Source organism: Saccopteryx bilineata, chromosome X, assembly GCF_036850765.1.
Source record: "Saccopteryx bilineata isolate mSacBil1 chromosome X, mSacBil1_pri_phased_curated, whole genome shotgun sequence".
In the NCBI taxonomy this organism is placed as follows: Eukaryota; Metazoa; Chordata; class Mammalia; order Chiroptera; family Emballonuridae; genus Saccopteryx; species Saccopteryx bilineata.
In genome coordinates, this window is record NC_089502.1 from 120367980 (window position 1) to 120387739 (window position 19760).

The 19760-nt window shown below is 39.4% G+C and overlaps 1 protein-coding gene and 1 pseudogene across 5 annotated transcripts in view; one reads left to right on the forward strand and one right to left on the reverse strand.

Annotated features, from left to right (window-relative positions):
• DMD (dystrophin) overlaps positions 1 to 19760 on the forward strand; it is a 2360554-nt gene that overhangs the window by 1769671 nt on the left and 571123 nt on the right. For all 5 annotated transcript variants that reach the window (XM_066250305.1, XM_066250306.1, XM_066250308.1 and 2 more), the window contains one exon: positions 1682 to 1871. In XM_066250305.1, coding sequence (XP_066106402.1) covers positions 1682 to 1871 — 190 coding nt within the window. The remainder of the gene's footprint in view (positions 1 to 1681; positions 1872 to 19760) is intronic.
• On the reverse strand, positions 17910 to 18765 carry LOC136317254 (large ribosomal subunit protein eL6 pseudogene; annotated as a pseudogene).

The following is a 19760-nucleotide window of genomic DNA, read 5'->3' on the forward strand; positions in this document are numbered from 1 at the left end:
TAAAATCCATTTCAGCTTGTGTTTAATCCCAGAAAGTGTTTGTGTAGTAATCGAAGACAAATACAGCATTTAAATAGAGTACTAATTTCCTCATTGCAGACAAAAATTTACCTGAATCCTTTTAGATGGGACTGTTACCGCCTAAGGCAATTTTCCCTCCCAAGCTGTTATTATGTAGATGTTTGCTGAGGGCATCTGTGTGTGTCTCCACAATACATGCATTATACATAGTCAGGAAATATGAAGGATTTTTTTTTTAGATTTGTGTGTGTGTGTCATTAGGGAACTTGGTTCACCCCTTCTAAAAGACTAGAAGAAGTGGGATAATGGGATGTAGACAGAGGGAACTAACATTCTTGAGTAACTGTAAAGTGTATCTCTATATGTAAATGGGTGAGGGTTTATAGACATGATTATATTTTCATTCTCATCACAGCAGTATGTATCGCAGATGAGAAAATAAGAAATCAGAGAGGTTAAGTTACTTGTACTATCTCACAGTTGGTAGAGGATATTGGGATTCAAACCCAGATCTGTCTAGTTTTTTTTACTCTACTTTTTCCATTGCACATAAAATTTTCTTTTGGAAATTATTCTTAGTTGTGCAACAGGTAAGAAATATAGGCCCTGGCTGGTTGGCTCAGCAGTAGAGTGTCGGCCCAGTATATGGATGTCCCGGGTTTGATTCCCAGTCAGGTCACATAGGAGAAGCAACCATCTGCTTCTCCACCCCTCCCCCTCTCCCTTCTCTCTCTGTATCTCTATCTTCTCCTTTTGCAACCATGGCTGGGTTGGAGCAAATTGGCCCTGGGCGCTGAGGATAGCTCCATGGCCTCCCCTCAGGTGATAAAATAGATATGTTGCTGAGCAGCAGCCCCAGATGGGCAGAGCATCGCCCCATAGGAGGCTTGCTGGGTGGATCACGATCTTGGCACATGTGGGAGTTTGTCTATCTGCCTCTCCACTTCTCACTTAAGAAAAATAACAGCAACAACAAAAAGAAATATAAAGCTAGCACAATGGTTAAAACTATTCAAACACAATAGTGAGTGTTACACCAAATAATATTTTGCATAATAATTTCTATGAAAGCTGTTATTTTTGTACTTGTTATAGTCATTCCATTCTCCTTTGCCCTCTAATCACCTTCTTGGATTTTCCTCCAGTGTCCAACTTTCTATTTTAGTTTTGCATTTTCTTGACTTTTCTCCCCGCCTATGTAATCCAGGTTTCCAGCTCCAGGTGACATCAAAGATAAGCATGGTGTAGAGATTTTAGAGTTTTACTTATATTGATTAGCTTAATATTTCGTAACACATTAAAATAAACTTTCAAAATTGACCAGTAAAACCTACAAAGTTAAAGAAAAATTTTGTAGAAGTCCAAAATTGTAGAAGTCCAAAAGTCCAAGTATATATCTATATAGTATATACACACACACACACACACACACACACACATACAAAGACATGTATTTGTATATACACACTCATATGTATATACTTATATGTATACATGTATGCGCTGTTCTAGTTGGTGCTTTTACAAGGAGCTTTACCAACAACTCACCCCTTTGTTCATATATGCAGTTTAGTCCCTTTATCCTTGCTCTTTTCATGAGGTTCTCTGCACCATTCAGGTATTTGAGGAAAATTGCATCTGAACATTTGTTCTCTTGCAGAGTGAATGAGCAAGAGGCGGCTTTGGAAGAAACTTATAGATTACTGCAACAATTCCCCCTGGACCTGGAAAAGTTTCTTGCCTGGCTTACAGAAGCCGAAACCACTGCCAACGTCCTGCAGGACGCCACCCATAAAGAAAGGCTCCTGGAAGATTCCAAGGAAGTAAGAGAGCTGATGAAACAGTGGCAAGTAAGTCGAGCATTTCCTCTTCAGCACTCTGGTGAATCCAATCGAACAAATTCTCAGCATTTGCCCTTGTAATTGATATGTGTGTGTGTGGGGGGGGTCAGAATATTTCTGTGGCCTGATATATTTAAGGATTTGGGCAAGAAGGAAAGAGGCAGAGGGAGAAGGAAAAGTAATTTATTATTTCATTTAACAACCCAGTCTTCTAAATAGTACGTTTTTAACCGGGAAAAACTTGCACATCAAACCAGAACTTTGGTCAAGAAGAAACCTTGCACAGGGAAAGAAATTAGAGACTGGTTTATTAAATTGAAGAAGTTGCCATTTTTGAGTGTTTATTTAATATTTTACAGGGAGGGCATCTGTACGAATTGTCTATTTTATTTAGCGTTGCTAACTGAATCAGTTTCCCTTCATTACTTTCAAATATGTTTTGAAATGCTAATCTGGCATTTTGTAGCTTTCTTCCTAACATGGTCTCTGAAAATAAAAAATGAGATGGCTAAATTTGTCATAGTTAATGATAATACAATTTTCAGACAATTGTTTTTCCTAGAAACAAAAATTATTGCTATAAAATTTCATGTGCATAAACAGTGGAAACAGAAGCTGAGGGTGGTTGTGTTTAATGAAGTCTTGGTGAGAATCGTATTTTGCAGTTCAAGTTTATCCTCAGTATGTTGATATAATTTTCCTGAACTATTACGGAGTTTGTTATGTACAGTTGAGTTTTCTGGCTTGATACACGAACTTAACTGTTATCACAAATAAGATTTGGAGTGTTAAAATAATATGATGAATTTTTTTGGACTAACTTCATTTCTTTCTTTGTTTCATATTTTTAAATCATGATAAAAAGGGATCGTGTACCCTCGGTTGAAAAATCATTCCAAAATTAAATCATAACGAGCAAAAGCTTTTCTCTTCCCCTTCTTGTTGGTCTTCTTTTGTTTCTGTTTTGAGATGATATTTGACCTACTTTGCTACTCTGGGGCATAGAGAACGTGACAATGGCATTTGTAACTTCTTGAATCCCTCGTTCTTACCTTACCATTCTCCTCAGATGCTACGTGCGCCTCCACAATGTATTGAGTTGGTTTGATCATTTGGAGGCAGTTTATTTAGAACAGTGCCTGACTGCGTCTTCACAGATATCTCCCCTGACTTGAGAATGGAAAAGCCATGCCAACTTAGACTTTCTTGGTCATTCTTAGATGAATGGTTAGAAAATGTGCCGCCACGACTTATTTGATTTGATATATTTCATAAGTAAATTTTTCTCTTGGTAAATGGCCATAAAGCCACCCTAGAATTTTAATAATTCCTATATGGATTCACAAATTCTTATCAGCTATGGTCAAAAGTGAAACTTTAAGTGGAATTCTTAGCAGATCACTTTAAAAATGAAAAATAATCTGGTGACTCAAAAGTAATTTAGGAAATTAGGAAAATATCCTTTAAATTAGTGACTAAGTCTGGTTGAGGGCAAAGATACACCTATCTACAGTGTGTCCGTAAAGTCATGGTGCAATTTTGACCGGTCACAGGAAAGCAACAAAAGACAATAGAAATGTGAAATCTGCACCAAATAAAAGGAAAACTCTCCCAGTTTCATACCTATTCAGTGCAGTTCGATGTGGGCTCACGCACAGATTTTTTAGGGCTCCTTAGATAGCTATCCCGTATAGAATCTACAGACTCGTCACTGACTGATGGCCTACCAGAACGGGGTTTCTCCACCAATCTGCCAGTTTCCTTCAACTGCTTATCCCACCGAGTAATGTTATTCCTATGTGGTGGCGCTTCATTATAAACGTGCTGCTATTCACGTTGCACTTTGGTCACGGATTCGAATTTAGCGAGCCACAGAACACATTGAACTTTCCTCTGTACCATCCACATCTTGACTGGCATGGCCGTGGGCTGCTCCGCTGTATACACAGTGTTACATCATCATCTGCGCATGCGCACATGCTGCCACATCATCCTACAGAAACTGGGAGGGCTTTCCTTTTATTTGGTGCAGATTTCACATTTCTATAATCTTTTGTTGCTTTCCTGTGACCAGTCAAAAGTGCACCATGACTTTACGGACATACTGTATATCCTATACATTTTATATTTATATTTCCAGTACTAGACAATGAAAATTTGTTTATAACTCCTAATCTTGATAAACTGTAAGATTCAGAAACATTAAAGTAAAAAATGCCATGTTTCCTTTCTATATTGGAAGAATGGAGAATAAAATACACTTTGTGTTTAGATTTCTGATCTCTCTTTTAAAAACAGTTGGAAATTTTGCTGAGGAAACTTTTTAGCTTATGCTATATTACTCATACAAATGTATTTATTCTTAAAAACCATGTAAAACTCAGACTCCCTCAAAATATTAAACATACTCTTTTTCCGTTACTACAGTAACACTAACATTTCAACATTTTTTTTAAAACAGAGACAATGTTCTCATTCCCTCTTAGTTATTACTGTATTTTCTGTGAATTCCAGTTGCCTGAGGTAGAAACTACATTTTACAAATAAGAATGACATTTCTAGCCAGCTCGGATTTTTAGTTAGCTGGCTTACTAATGGTCTTTTGATGAGATATTTAGAGGTGCCATTGTAAAAACTCTAAAGTACTGAAACTATTGATTATTGTTAATGACACGTTTTAGCTGATAGAATTGAATCAAGAGACTGGGGTCTACCAGCAACAAATGCAAGTGCCAATTTTGAAAGTAAATAAGATTCCATGCAATTTCAGTATTTCAACCAAAGGGAAGTCCTTGCTTTTCTCTCTCTGAAGACAGTTTTTAAATTTTGAACAAAGGAATTCTCTATACTATGTTGGGTAGAAAAATGGGTAACAGTTTATCTTTTCACTTTATTTGAAGAAGCTGGTAGCATGATACTCATTGTTGGATTCGTGCTGTAGAGTAGTCTTTTATCCACGGCTTCAGTTACCTGTGGTCAGCCTTGGTCCAAAAATAGAAAATGGGAAATTCCAGAAATAAACAAGCCATACGTTTTAAATTGTATGCCGTTCTGAATAACATGATGAAATCTCACTTCATCCTGCCCAGAATGTGAGTCATTCTTTTGTCCAGTGTCTCCGTGCTGTGGACTCTCCCCGCCTACTAGTAGCGTGTCCTTTGATTGAAAAGGTGAATACAATACAATAAGATATTTTGAGAGAGACCATATTCGCATAACTTTTATTACAATATATTGTTGTTGATCTATTTTATTATTGATTCTTGTTAATCTCTTACTGTGCCTAATTCAAAAAATTAAACTATATCGTAGGTGTCTGTGTATAGGAAAAAGCATGAATATATAGAGAGAGAGTTTGATAGTATCTGCAGTCTCCGGCCTCCACTGGGGTTCATGGAACATATCCTCGTGGATAAGGGAGGTATAGGAAGAATAGTTCGTACATACTAAAACAGGAAACTCCAAATGCAGAGCCAGCGCAACAGCTCTCCCAGTGGAGCCAATATATCTGTTCACCCCAAAGCAGTGATGTTTTACTTTATACGAATGCTACTAAATAAAGACAGGGAGTGAAAACTTCATAAACTATGTTTTTCTCTGTGACTGTCAATTAGCTGTTCTATATATGGAGACTCTAGCACCCGCTAGACTACGTGACTCTTACTGTTGTTTGTCACCCACTTCATAGGATATTTAATTCTCCCGGTAATAATTACAGTCCATGGTTTGTATCAGCATACATGGATTATGAAGCACATGTCTCCTTAATGGAATTAGCCTGCTTAATTCCACACTGAAAGCCTTTAACATTTCTTCCTTATATTAGTAAAAAAATGTTATTTATTTTCCTTACTGAAAGCAAGGACATAATATTTGTCCTTGTACATTAGGATAATGAAAGTTTTCTTAAATGTATTATTATTTCTTGAACTGGAATTTTAAAGCCAATACAGTTTTATAGCCTACCAACCATCTAGAGCAGTGGTCCCCAACCCCCGGGCCATGGACCAGTACCGGCCTTTGGGCCATTTGGTACCAGTCCACAGAGAAAGAATAAATAACTTACATTATTTCCATTTTATTTATTTAAGTCTGAACGATGTTTTATTTTTAAAAAATGACCAGATTCCCTCTGTTACATCCATTTAAGACTCACTCTTGACGCTTGTCTCAGTCACGTGATACATTTATCCGTTCCACGCTAAAGGCCGGTCTGTGAAAATATTTTCTGACATTAAACCAGTCCATGGCCCAAAAAAGGTTGGGGACCACTTATCTAGAGTCCTGAGAGGTGAGATAGTTTGAGGATCTTTTTTAAATGGAACATTTATCCTTAAAATGAAAAATTATATTCATAATGGAATCAGGTTCTTCCTGCTTTGGACCTTGGAGAATTGATAAGAATGGTCATGGTTCCAGGTTTTAAAATAAAAGCATGGGTAACTAATTAAAAATGGGAAGACTGCGCTAATATTTCACAAAAGTTGCACCAATCCTCACTGGTTCTCTAAGCACCCCTAAGAGACAGAGAGAGGGTTGTAGAGTATGGGTATGTGGTGGGAGAGATGGCCACAAAGGGGGCATAGTTAGGATCTTTTTCTCAGCAAGAGAAACTACAGAGCCATGAATAATTGAGACTCCTTCCCCTGTGATCTGGTTCGCGTCTCAGGTCATGTCAACTCACTCCCTTCTCTATTCCATCTGTTTTACCCACGCCTCCTCCCAACCCTCTTTCCCATAAAAATTCTCTTCTAGGAAACAAAACATATCCACAGATACAAGGTTGATAAATTTTGGACGGTATATCAGAGTACACCTGCAAATTGATTAAGATATCTTAGACTTCTTATGCATTATTAAAATCGAGGAAGTAGCTTCTTCGATGTGTCTTACAAAAATCTTGGCCTACTGGATAATTCCAAAGGAAGAAATAAGAATGAAATCTCAGTAACAGGGTTAGCATCCTGAATAAATTAGGTCATCATATTTCTTGGGACATCTGAAAATAGGTGATCTGAGGATTCCTTACTCTAAGAAAAGGAAACTCTCTGTACATTCCTTCTTATTGCTATAATTTGAGTGGAGTTTTCTGTGCATTTTCAATGTCTATTTTGATGTCTAAAGAATATGAAAGTTAATCTTAGTTTGTTTTTTTGTGGGTTCTTTTTTTTTTATTATTGGCCTAGTGTTAACTGCCTATCATCTTAGACCTTTGAGACTTTTACATATATTATTTCCCTAAGAACTTTAATTCATCCTGTCTTTATTAAGCATCTGTTTGGTGCCTAGAAGAATGTTAGGACTAGCAATACAAACGTGATTAGAGATGTTTTTCAGACACAGATCAAGGGACTAGATTGTGTGATCAGTTCAATGCGTATCAGTCCACATTTTTTAAAAAACAAAATAGAATAAAATTTAGAATAGAATAGAATAGAATAGAATAGAATAGAATAGAATAGAATAGAATAGAATAGAATAGAATAGAATAGAATAGAACTGCTAAGTAAGGTCAGTATTATTTTGTGAGACGTGGTTTCAACTGTGTGCATGTATGTGCATATGTGTACACATACTGGATCACCATGTAACATATTCGACAGGAAATATTGGAACATGATCTCTGCCTTTGGGGCTGCGCATATTCCAGACATAATAGATATGCTAAGAAAATGTTAACTTAAAGTAATGTGATGACTATTTTAGTAAGGGGCTTGACAGGGTCTAATAAAAACAGAGGATGCTTAAGGCAAACCAGCCAGAGAGGCCAGGAGGCTCACCTGGAACAGTGTTTTTCCATCTTGCTTATATGTTGGAGGAGCTTTCAAAAATGTTGGTCTCAAAGCTAACATGGCTGTTTGTTTTTAAAAATGCTGATCGCTGGGTTCCAAATGCAGAGATTCTAACAGGATTGATCACAGTATATCCTGTCCATGATTCTCATGTCCAGCCAAGGTTCAGAGAAAGTTAGGAGAATGTGTTGGGAGTTGGCTAGGTACAGAGAGTTTAAAAGAAAATTTGGGGCAAAGGAAACAGCCTGGGCAAAGTTCTAGACAGTTTGGTATTTTGGGAATCTGAAGGTTCTCTTTGGCTGGCGTTCCATGATAAGAAATGAGATTGGAAAGATCAACTGGGGTAAATTAAGCAGAAAGACAACAGCGTAGGACATAAAGTATGAGCCTTATAGGCAGAAGAGCTATTTTACCACTTGTTGCCTAACCTATAAGTCTCGATGATATTTTTCTATCCAATGAATACAATACCTCACAGGATTTTGTGAGGACTAAGTGATAGGATAACATGTAAAATGCCCCCTAGAGGGGCAGGGTGTTGGACTCAGAGGGCTCGGTGTCTGTAAGCTGTTTTCCTCTCCTGCTTGCAACCTATCTTTAAGAGTTTGGACTTTCTATGTAGTCTCTGGGAAAGCAGCATAGTTTTAAGGACATGGAGTAACTGGACTTAGGTTTTCTCATCAGTTTTTATTTTTTAATTACAGTGAACATACAGTATTTATTAGTTCCAGGTGATTAAACATTATATAATTTACTAAGTGATCATCCTGATAGCTCCTGTACCCATCTGATACCCTCTACATATTGACTGTTTTTTCTATGCTGTACTCTTCATTCCCGTGTGACTATTCTGTAACTACCGATTTGTACTTCTCAATCCCTTCACCTTTTTACCCAGTCCCCTACCCCCTCCCATCTGACAACTGCAAAAATGTTCTCTGGATCTATGAGCCTGTTTCTGTTCTGCTTGTTTATTTATTTTGCTTTTTAGATTCAATTGTTAATAGATATGCATTTATAGCCATTTTGCTGTTCATATCCTTTATTTTTTCTTCTTCGTAAAGAAGACCCTGTAACATTTCGTGTAATACTGGTTTGGTGGTGATAAACTCCTTTAACTTTTTTTTTTGTCTGGGAAGCTCTTTATCTGTACCTGAATTCTAAATGATAGTTTTGCTGGGCAGAGTAATCTTGGTTGTAGGTCTTGCTTTTCATCACTGAATATTTCTTGCCAATCCCTTCTGGGTTCCAAAGTTTCTGTTGAGAAATCAGCTGACAGTCTTATGGGAGCTCAGTTGTAGGTAACTAACTGCTTTCTTCTCGCTGCTTTTAAAATTCTCTTTGTGTTTAATCTTTTGCACTTGTCAGAGAGGTGTGGGCCTTTTTGCGTTCATCTTGTTTGAGACTCTGCACTTCCTAGACTTCTGTGTCTATTACCTTCACCAGATTAGGGATGTTTTCTGTCATAATTTTTTTTTGCATAAGCTTTCAATTTCTTACTCTCTTTTCTCCTTCTCGCACCCCCATGATGAGAATGTTGGTACACCTGAAGTTGTCCAAGAGATTCCTTACACTATTTCAATTTCTGGATTATTTTTTCTTTTTACTTTTCTCATTGTGTGTGTGTGCGCGCATGCGCGCGTGTGTGTGTTTGCTTCTTTTGTTTCAAGTTGCTGATTTGATTCTTGGTTTTATCTACTCTACTATTGATTCCCTGAAAATTAGTCTTTATTTCAGTTAGTGTAGGCTTCATTTTTTTTTATACAGGGACAGAGATAGAGTCAGAGAGAGGGATAGATAGGGACAGACAGAAACAGAGACAGATGAGAAGCATCAATCATCAGTTTCTCATTGTGACACCTTAGTTATTCATTGACTGCTTTCTCATATGCGCCTTGACTGTGGGCCTTCAGCAGACCAAGTAACCCTTTGCTTGAGCCAGCGACCTTGGGTCCAAGCTGGTGAGCTTTGCTCAAACCAGATGAGCCCACGCTCAAGCTGGCGACCTCGGGGTCTCGAACCTGGGTCCTCCGACGCTCTATCCACTGCACCACCGCCTGGTCAGGCTGTAGCTTTCATTTCTGACTGCTTCTTTTTTATGGTTTCTATGTCCTTTTTTATGCTTATTATTTCTTTGTTGAAGTTCTCACTGTGTTCCTAGAGAATGCTTATAACAAGTGTTTTGAACTCTGTATCTGGTAGATTGCTTGACTCCATTTTGTTTCATTCTTTTTCTGGAGATTTCTCATATATATATATATATATATATATATATATATATATATATATATATATATTTCTTTGTCTCCGCATTTTGGCTGCTTCCCTGGGTTTGTTTCTATGTATTAGGTAAAGCTGCTACATCTCCCAGACTTGGTAAAGTGGCCTCGTGTTAGATGTCCTGTAGGGCCCAGGAGCACGACCTCCCCAGTAGCCTGAGCTGGGCACTGCAGGTGTGTTCCTCTGTGGACTGTGTGCACCATCCTGTTGAAGTTCAGCTTTAATCGCTGTTGGCAACACTGGGAAGAATTCTCCCCCAGGCTGATGAGCTTGGAGGACTGGCTGCAGCTGCAATGCAGGAGCTGCTATATGGTGTTGACCCTCTGGGGCGAGACTTGTTTCAATGGGGCTGTGATGCTCACTGAGTCTGCCTCGTGAGTGGGTCACTCACGGAACTGGTAGGGCTGTAATCCAGCATGGTCTGAAGCTGTCCACCAGGTGCAGCGGCTCTGGGACCGCCTATGAGGTGCCAAGTCAGTCCCTGCCTGCGTCCTGCCCGGGGCCACCTGACATAAGCTCCAGAGCGATAGGCACATGTCTGTATTTGTGGTGGGCTTGGGAGTGCCCAGGAGAGGCCTAGCTGCAAACCAAAGGTGGCTTCCACTAGTGCCGGGCCTGGGCCACTTAGCAAGAGGTGTGGGGCTCACTGAGGCCAGATGCTGCTTGTTTGAGAGATTGTAGGAAAATCCAAAGCATGAATCAAGACAGGCCATTTGGATAGAAAAGCCAAAGCTGAGGTGGGCTCACAAGTTAGGCGGGGCGGGGTCTCAAGGAATCACCAGGGTGGGACAAACAGTGTGAGCCAGGTTCCTGGAAACTTAGATATGACACCTCCCTGCCAGCTCTGTACGGAGAGGGTTGTCTCAGGAAAGGAACAATGGTCTCTGCCAGTGCTTTTGTCTGGCAAAAAGCAGCACTCTCCCCCCTCCCAGCTCTTGCTCTGATTCCCAACTATCCATTTTCTTCCCATATGTCCCTGGGTCCTTTTAAGCTGCTTCCCCAAGTGGAGCTCAGAGGGAGCGAGTCCATGCACGGGCCCTTTAAGGGGAGCTGGCTGGGACTCCCACAGCCCTCCATCACACGGCCACAGTCCCCACTGGTTTTTACAGCCAGAAATTATGGGGACTTCTGTTCCTGGCACTGGAACCTTGAGCTGGGAGGCTTGATGTGGAGCCGGGGCACCTCCACAGCTGAAATATTCCTCCTGATTTGAAACTGTGGGATCAGCCTGTTCAGCATCTCCGCGCCTCCTACAAGTCTAAGTGTGGCTTGTTCTTTAAATCTCTAGTTATAGGATTGACATTCAACCAGATTTCAGGTAGTTCTGAATGATGGTTATTTTGTAGTTAAGTTGTAATTTTGATCTAAAGTTATGTTTTTGAGAAACCACTAGGGTAGCTTTCAGGAGAATGAATTGGAAGGATTTGAGACCTGTCCAGGAACAATAGTTAGAAATTTATTTCTGTAATGTTCCTAGCCAGAAACGATAATTAAGGTGGTGAGGTTGAACAAATAATACAGGTGTGTGAATTATTTAGAGGTAAAAATCAGCACTGTGATGATGTACTTTATGGGAGGTAGAACTGAGGAGAGAGTCTAAGGTGTAATGTGCTCTCACTAGCTAAGGACTCTTTGGCCTGACCCAGAGCCTTCACGGCACTGCAGAACCCAAGAGGAGAAATAATGATGAGAAGACAAGTCAAGAGTTTGGTTGAATGTCAGGTGTCTGTGCGTAACAGAGGTGAAAATATCACCTTAAAGCAGTTGTAAATGTGGATCTAAACTTTGGAGAACGATCTAGGTTGAATATCTAAAATTGAAGGACATCAACATGAAAGCCATAGAAATACCACTTTCCCCCATATAGAAGATGCTCCCATGTAGAACATGCACCTTAATTTTGGGGCCTGAAATTTGAGAAAAAATGTAATTCATACAACTTCTCATCCGTGCAAAAAAAAAAAAAAAAAAAAAACAGGAAGTGCAAGTAAAAGAAAAATCTACAACCACTGTATAAGATGCACCCAGTTTTTAGACCACAAATTTTTCAGAAACGGGCGCGTCTTATACGTGGGGAAATGTGGTACATAGTGTTACTTACCAAACTATGTTGTTACTTGAATGTCTCCACAGTCCATTCAGAAAGGCACCTAAAAAATCCCCAAAGAATTACTTGCCATAGCACAGAATTGGCACTAAGTGATGCCCTCTTTTATAATATTCAAAGGAACATAACTGTCAGGACACTCTTAATCAGGCGTCCCCAAACTACGGCCCGCGGGCCGCAATGTGGCCCCCTGAGGCCATTTATCCAGCCCCCACTGCACTTCTGGAAGGGGCACCTCTTTCATTGGTGGTCAGTGAGAGGAGCACTGTATTTGGCAGCCCTCCAATGGTCTGAGGGACAGTGAACTGGCCCCCTGTGTAAAAAGCTTGGGGACCCCTGCTGAATGGTCAACCATGAAAAAAAAAAAAAAGGAAAGAACTAGCAAAGCTTTGGTACAAAACTCATACCGTGGAAAAAGTCAAAGTATTTGGGTAATGTGTCCAAGATCTTGAAAAGCTCTTTCCAGTAAGGACAGTTAGTTCCTTCTATTACATAAACACGGAAACTTCTATTTTCCTTTTATTCCCATAGCTACTATAAAAAGTCCATACACATTCATAGTACTAGACAGATTGTAGACAGGTGCAAGAACCACGTGCTTATCACCTTACTATCTTCAGTGTTGTATTATGGTCCAAGTTTGGACCCTGAAATTCCCGTAGATCACAGACTGAATCAAAAAAGCTATTGTGAACATAATTTTAAGTTTAGAAAAAAGAGTCAATGAGGACAAATGTTCAAGACTGGTGTGGTATATTCTACAATCAGGAAGTCTAAATACAGAAAATAAGAATCCATTCATTTCTGTCCAATGATAAAAAATTATTCACCACTATTTAATGCAGTGAGTTTAGTCATTTAATTATAAGGGTTATAACATCCTGGACCATGGTACCGTGGTCTCTTTCATAAGCAAACATGTTTATTGAATGTATTGCAAACATTAGGACCTACTTTTCTAGATATTGCCATTAAAATGAGCTATTATATGGAATTTTATATATATAGTGTACAGACCAAAAAAAGAGATCCCCATAGGTAAGAGAACACTGGGCATACTGAAGAGTCCATTTTGATAGGCCCTAATAACCATTGTCTTTTATTCCTCACAGAACTTTAGTGAGAATCTTTAAGATAACAAATATAAAAGCCCTTTGAAAAGCTTTCTTCAAATGAAAGGGCTGCACTAATGTTATGAATTATCATTAGACAAAAGTCAAGCTAAAGATATCAACCTAACATTGTACTCCTTTAAACTCAATAGATCAGTTATATGAATTAATAATGAGGATAATAACTAAATTTTTCACTTTGTATAATTGACAAAACACTTTTGCTTTTTTTTTTGGCTTTTATAGTCACCTTTTTTAAAATAAATTTTTATTAATTTTAATGGGGTGGCATTAATAAATCAGGGTACTTATGTTCAAAGAAAACATCTCCAGGTTATCTTGTCATTCAGTTATGTTGCATACCCATCACCCAAAGTCAAATTGTCCTCTGTTACCTTCTATCTGGTTTTCTTTGTGCCCCTCCCCTCCCCCCTCTCTCCCTCTCTCTCCTCCCTTCCCCCCTCCCTGGTAACCACCACACTCTTGTCCATGTCTTTTAGTCTTGTTTTTATGTCCCACCCATTTTTGCTTTTATTCTCTAATTTGATTCTCACTGAAGACCTCTGGTATTGGTCAATTATTTTCATTTTTTAGTTGAGGAAGGTTAAACTAGAAAGGTTAAGTAAACTAGTTGTTATTACTTCCTTAAAAATCAACTAATTTGAGTTTTACCACACCAGATGGGGAGGGAAATAATTCAAAATAAAAACCAATTAAATAAATGTTTAGTTTTCTGGGATTATTAGCACCATGTATTTATCCTATAATTAGGACAAATAATAATAATAGTTCACTAAAAAATTACTGTAGTTCCCCATGTGTAAGACGCACTCTTTTCCAAAAAATTTAGGGTCTAAAAGCTGGGTACATCTTATACAGTGGTTGTAGTTTTTTTACTTGCATTTCCAGCTTTTTTGCACTTGTTTTTGCGCTCATTGTTGAAGACAGTGTTTCGTCATCAGACACAGATGAGGACAAGCTAATGGATGGTTATTTTGACAGTGATGAGGAGTTGTATGAATTTTATGATGAATAAAACTTGAGTTCAATAAGTTTATATAATACATTTTTTTTCAAATTTCGGGCCCCAAAATTAAGGTGAGTCTTATACATGGGAGTGTCTTATGCATGGGAAGTACATGGGGTACTTACTACGTGTTAGGCAGTGTGCTGAGTGCTTTGCTTGCATGATATACTATCATTTTATCTTTTTTACAGATGAACAAATTGAAGCTTTGCGGGACTAGGTAACTTCTGCTAAGGTCACACAACTATATAAAGAGATGAGTCAGTATGTGAACCTAAGTTTGACCTTCTGCCCTTCGACTAACCCTACTATCCTATCCATCACTATAAGCTGACTCAGTGTTCCAGGCAAAATCCCCAACTAACCAAAAGCAAGTTTCAAATCACCTAAGAGGGATCTGTTGTTAAATGGAAATATTCTTACTTCTTAAACATCCATCTTTCCTTTACATTTTTCAGTCTACTTTCTACATTTACCTCTCAACTAAAATACTTCTCTATGAAACCCCCATGACTTCCAAATGCAAATGCCTTTGGCCAAGTCCTTATTGCCCTAGAAATCTGTGTATAATGTGCTGTTGTTACCCACCACAGTCTTCTGGAAAATGTCTCACCTTTTGCCTTGCTGGGGTGCTGTATTCTGCTAATTCTGTCTGAGCTTTGTAACTGCTCCCTCTTTCTTTACCTGAGAACCTATTCTGAGTTCTTTTCTGTCTTCATTGGTCTCAATCTCTAACTACTCACTCTTTCTTTACCTGAGAACCTATTCTGAGCTCTTTTTTCTGTCTTCATTGGTCTTATTCTCACTCTCTCTCTTTTCATTGAATTTATTTTAGGTTTCAGGTCCTCAATTCTACAACATATCTCTGTACACCATACTGTGTGTTCACCTCCCAAGTCAAGTCTTTGACCATCACCATTATCCCCCACTATAGCCTTCCCCACCTTCCCTGCCCCTCAAAACCACTACGCTGTTGTTTGTGTCCATGAGGGTTTTTTTGTCCTGTTTTCTCATTCCCTCCTTTTCTCTCCTGTTCCCTCCCCCCGCCACCCCCACCCTCCAACAGCTGTCAGCCTACTCTCTCTGTAAAGGTTTGTCTCTATGGTCTCATTCTCGTTATTCAGTAGTCAATCTATAGTTACTGTCCGTTATTGGCTAGATATTAGACTAGAAACATTGTTTTGTGCATCTTTAATCCAATGATTTGGAGATTTATTTTATCTTTCATTATCATTCTCTCATTTATTACTATATGCATACCACATCTTACTCAAATGTCTCACAGACATCATGAATCCAAATATTCAGTATGATCCTTTTCACAAAGTCTTAATCTCCTCTCCTGCCATTCATCACACCGCTGTCTTTTTAGTCAGAGATTTCAAATCAAAGTCATTTCCACATCTCCTTATCACTTGCCTCACTTTCTAGCTCATGTTCAAGATCTATTCATCTTACCTCCCTCATTCTTTGCACTCATTCTTTACTCTCAGATCCCCTCAACACTCCTCTAACTCGTATTCTTCTGTCCCCTCGCCTCCCTCCACTCCTTCCTGCCAGTGGCATTGCTCCAGTCCAACCTACAGGCTTTAACTACACTATGCATTCCGTGAGGGCAGAGACTTCATCTGTTTATTCACTTATATATTTCCATTGTGTGGCAGTGCCCAGCATATGATAGGGGTGCAACAAATATTGGTCAAATGAATGAAAAAATATATGACTCCTCTGTTCAAACACATTTTGTGATTTCTCAAAGCCTTCAGAATCTACAAACTTCTTCATCTGGCCCTCCACGACTGGCTTTCTATCACATATAAATGAAATCATAGGGTATTTCTCTTTCTCTCTCCGGCTTAGCATTATTTCTTATTTTTCCTTTTCATGCACCTTAAACTCCCACTAAAATGCACAGCTAGTCAGCCTACTTTTCTGTCGTTTTTAAATTACATTTATTGGGATAACATGAGTTAATAACATAGCTTTCAGGTGTACAACTTTACAATACATCATCGGTATATTCTATTGTGCTCACCACCCAGAGTCTAGTCTCCTTTTGTCACAGCATCTTTGAACCCCTTTCCCCACTTCATCCTTTCCCCACCCCTCTTTCTTTCTGGTAAGCACCATACTGTTGTCCATGCCTGAGTTGTTTCTTTATGACAACATGGCTGGATCTTGAGACTATCATGCTAAGTGAAATAAATCAGCCAGAAAGGGACAAAAACATCTGATTTCACTCATATCTGGGCTATAAAACAAAAAGCAACAAGCAAGCATACTTTTCTGTCTTTTTATGACATCGTTTCTTCTCTCGGGATTCCTTTACCTCATCTCAGTTTACCCGGATGCTACCTACTTTTCAAGGAAAGCCATATTCAAATCATTTCTTATATCCTCTGCCCCAAGCTAGAAGATACCTTGTCCTCCCAATCCCATTTTAAATGATATTTAGACCTGACTAGGCAGTGACACAGTGGATAGAGCATTGGACTGGGATGCAGGAGACCCGAGTTCAAAACCCCAAAGTCACCAGCTTGAGCACGGGTTCACTAGCTTGAGCACGAGGTTGCCGGCTTGAGCATGGGATCATAGACATGACCCTGTGGTCTCTGGTTTGAGCCCAAAGGTCACTGGATTGAAGCCCAAGGTCGCTGGCTTGAGCAAGGGGTCACTGGCTCACTGGAGCCACACACACATATGTCAAGGCACATATGAGAAAGCATTCAGTGAACAACTAAGATGGCACAACAAAGAATTGATGCTTCTCATCTCTCTCCTGTCTATCCCTGTTTGTCCTTCTCTCTCTGTCTCTGTCACAAAAAATAAATAAACAAACAAATAAACATAAAAAATAAATGATGTTTAGTGCTTTCTGTACTGCATTAAAGAGGGTGCAGAGGATAGTGTGGGAGTTGAAGATTGACTGCTTGAGTTTAAATCGTGGTGCTGCTACTTACTGACCATGGACACATTTCTTAACTGCCCTCAGTTTGCACAGCTATAAATCACAGGTAATGATAGCATCCACCTCCTCAGGTTGTCATGAGGGTGATGCAAATTAATGTATGTGACATGCATAAAACATTAGTTGACACATAGTAAGCAACAAGTACACATAGCAAGTGTTGTTATCACTTATCAGGTGTGTGTGTGTGTGTGTGTGAGAGAGAGAGAGAGAGAGAGTGTGTGTGTGTGTGTGTGTGTGTGTGTATTGATAAATAGAATAGTTTTTTAAAAAAATATTTACAGCAAAATGGTGGGAACTTGATAACATTATATGGAGTGAAATAAGTAAATCAGAAAAAAACAAGAACTACTTGATTCCATACATTGGTGGAACATAAAAATGAGACTAAGAGACATGGACAAGAGTGTGGTGGTTACCAGGGGTGGGAGGAGGGAGGACATGGGAGGGAGGGAGGGAGAGAGTTAGGGGGAGGGGGAGGGGCACAGAGAACTAGATAGAGGGTGGCGGAGGACAATCTGACTTTGGGCGAGGGGTATGCAACATAATTTAATGACAAAATAACCTAGACATGTTTTCTTTGAATATATACCCTGATTTATTAATGTCATCCCATTACCATTAATAAAAATTTATTTAAAAAAAAACACAAAAAAAAGAAAGAAAGAAAGAAAGAAAGAAAGAAAGAAAGAAAGAAAGAAAGAAAGGGTTCACAAAGATAAAAAATATATATATTAGTTATTAGGTTCTTCGGAAGAAATTTAGAAGACCAGTTTGTGAGGTTAGATCCCATTTGTGAGAGCGAACACAGAGCAGAGATGGCCCTGGGGCTGAGGACCAGCTTTGATTTTTGGCAGAATTTGCAACTCCACCGCTTTCTGATCAACCTTGTGCTGCTCTGTAATCTTGTATTTCTCTTTGTCGAAGATCTCACCCTCCTGGTGTCTGCGCTTGCACCGCTGCTTCTTGGAGTAAGCGTCAGTGAGATGTTTGGGGATTTTCACACCACTGATCTCAATTTTGGTAGGGGTGGTGATGACAGACTTCCGGTGTGTTCTACGCAGAAAAACTCGATGAAGGCACAGAGGTGCAGTCACAAGTAGCAGGCCACTGCTCAGGTACTTCAGGAAACTGCCCTCGTGTCTCAGTGGTGCCCAGTGAGGACGATCAGAATGGTCTTGGGACTGATGTTGGCTGCAGTTTTCTCGCATGATGACTGACGTTTCCAAGCACTGGCCTGACAGCTTTGGAGGCTCATCTTCAATAGGATAGTATCTAGACATTTTGGAAAGTTTAATCACTCATGTACAACCATTCTTGTCACCACCAACTGGTTTTGTGACAGTAGGAAGAACTTTCTATTTGTTCTAGTCAATCCTGGATTTAGCTACTGACTGTTTCCTCTTATATTATACATGGCCTTTCAGGAATACATAACCAGCCAGGAGTATCTGCTGATTCCCCTGACCAGGACGGGTTCCGGCTGCGGTGGGGCTTCCCCTTCTTAGTTGTCTTGGCCTTGAGGTCACCTATCTTAACCTTGCCACCAGCACCCGCTTTCTTGGCTTCAGGTTTCTTCTCCCCAGTATCCTGCTTCTCAGTTTCTTTCCCTGCCATCTTGATAAAATGGGGAAAACAATAGATGCTTTTTTATTGTTCATTTCACTATAGACTTGAATGGCATAATTCTCGTTTCATTTAATTAAGAAACTAGTTAATAAGAAATGACTGAATTAATGAAAGCATTCCCAAACATTGGCTACTGTGTTACCAGAACTCTGATTTTCTGTTATTGACTTCATTGGGATGACATTGATTAATAAAATTATATAGGTTTCAGGTGTGCAATGCTACACTCCATCATCTGTATACTGTATTGTGCATTCACCACCCAAGTCAAGTCTCCTTCCATCGCCATTTACCCCCCTTACCTTCTTCCACCTCCCCCACCCACTCCCTCTGGTAGTCACCAAATTGTTATGTGTCTATGAGGCGTTTTTTGTTCTTGTTTTTTGCTTAATACCTTCACCTTTTTCACCCAGCTCCCTAACAACCCTCCCTCTCACTATCAATCAGTTCTCTGTATCTATGAGTCTGTGCCTGTTTTGTTTGTTAGTTTATTTTGTTCATTAGATGCCACATATAAATAAAATTATATGGTACTTGTCTTCCTCTGACTGGCTTATTTCACTTAGCATAATGCTCTCCAGGTCCATCCATGCTCTCGTTTACATTTAAAGTAATTATTGACAGGTATATATTTATTGCCATTTTGTTTTTTAACTATGTTTCTGTTTGTTTGTTTGTTTTTTTAATCTTAATGTTTCTTATTCTTAAAGCATCCCCTTTACCATTTTTTTTTTACAGAGACAGAGAGAGTCAGAAAGAGGGATAGACAGGGACAGACAGACAGGAACGGAGAGATGAGAAGCATCAATCATTAGTTTTTTGTTGCACATTGCAACACCTTAATTGTTCATTGATTGCCTTCTCATACGTGCCTTGACCGCGGGCCTTCAGGAGACCGAGTGACCCCTTGCTCGAGCCAGCGACCTTAGGTCCAAGCTGGTGAGCTTTTGCTCCAACCAGATGAGCCTGCGCTCAAGCTGGCG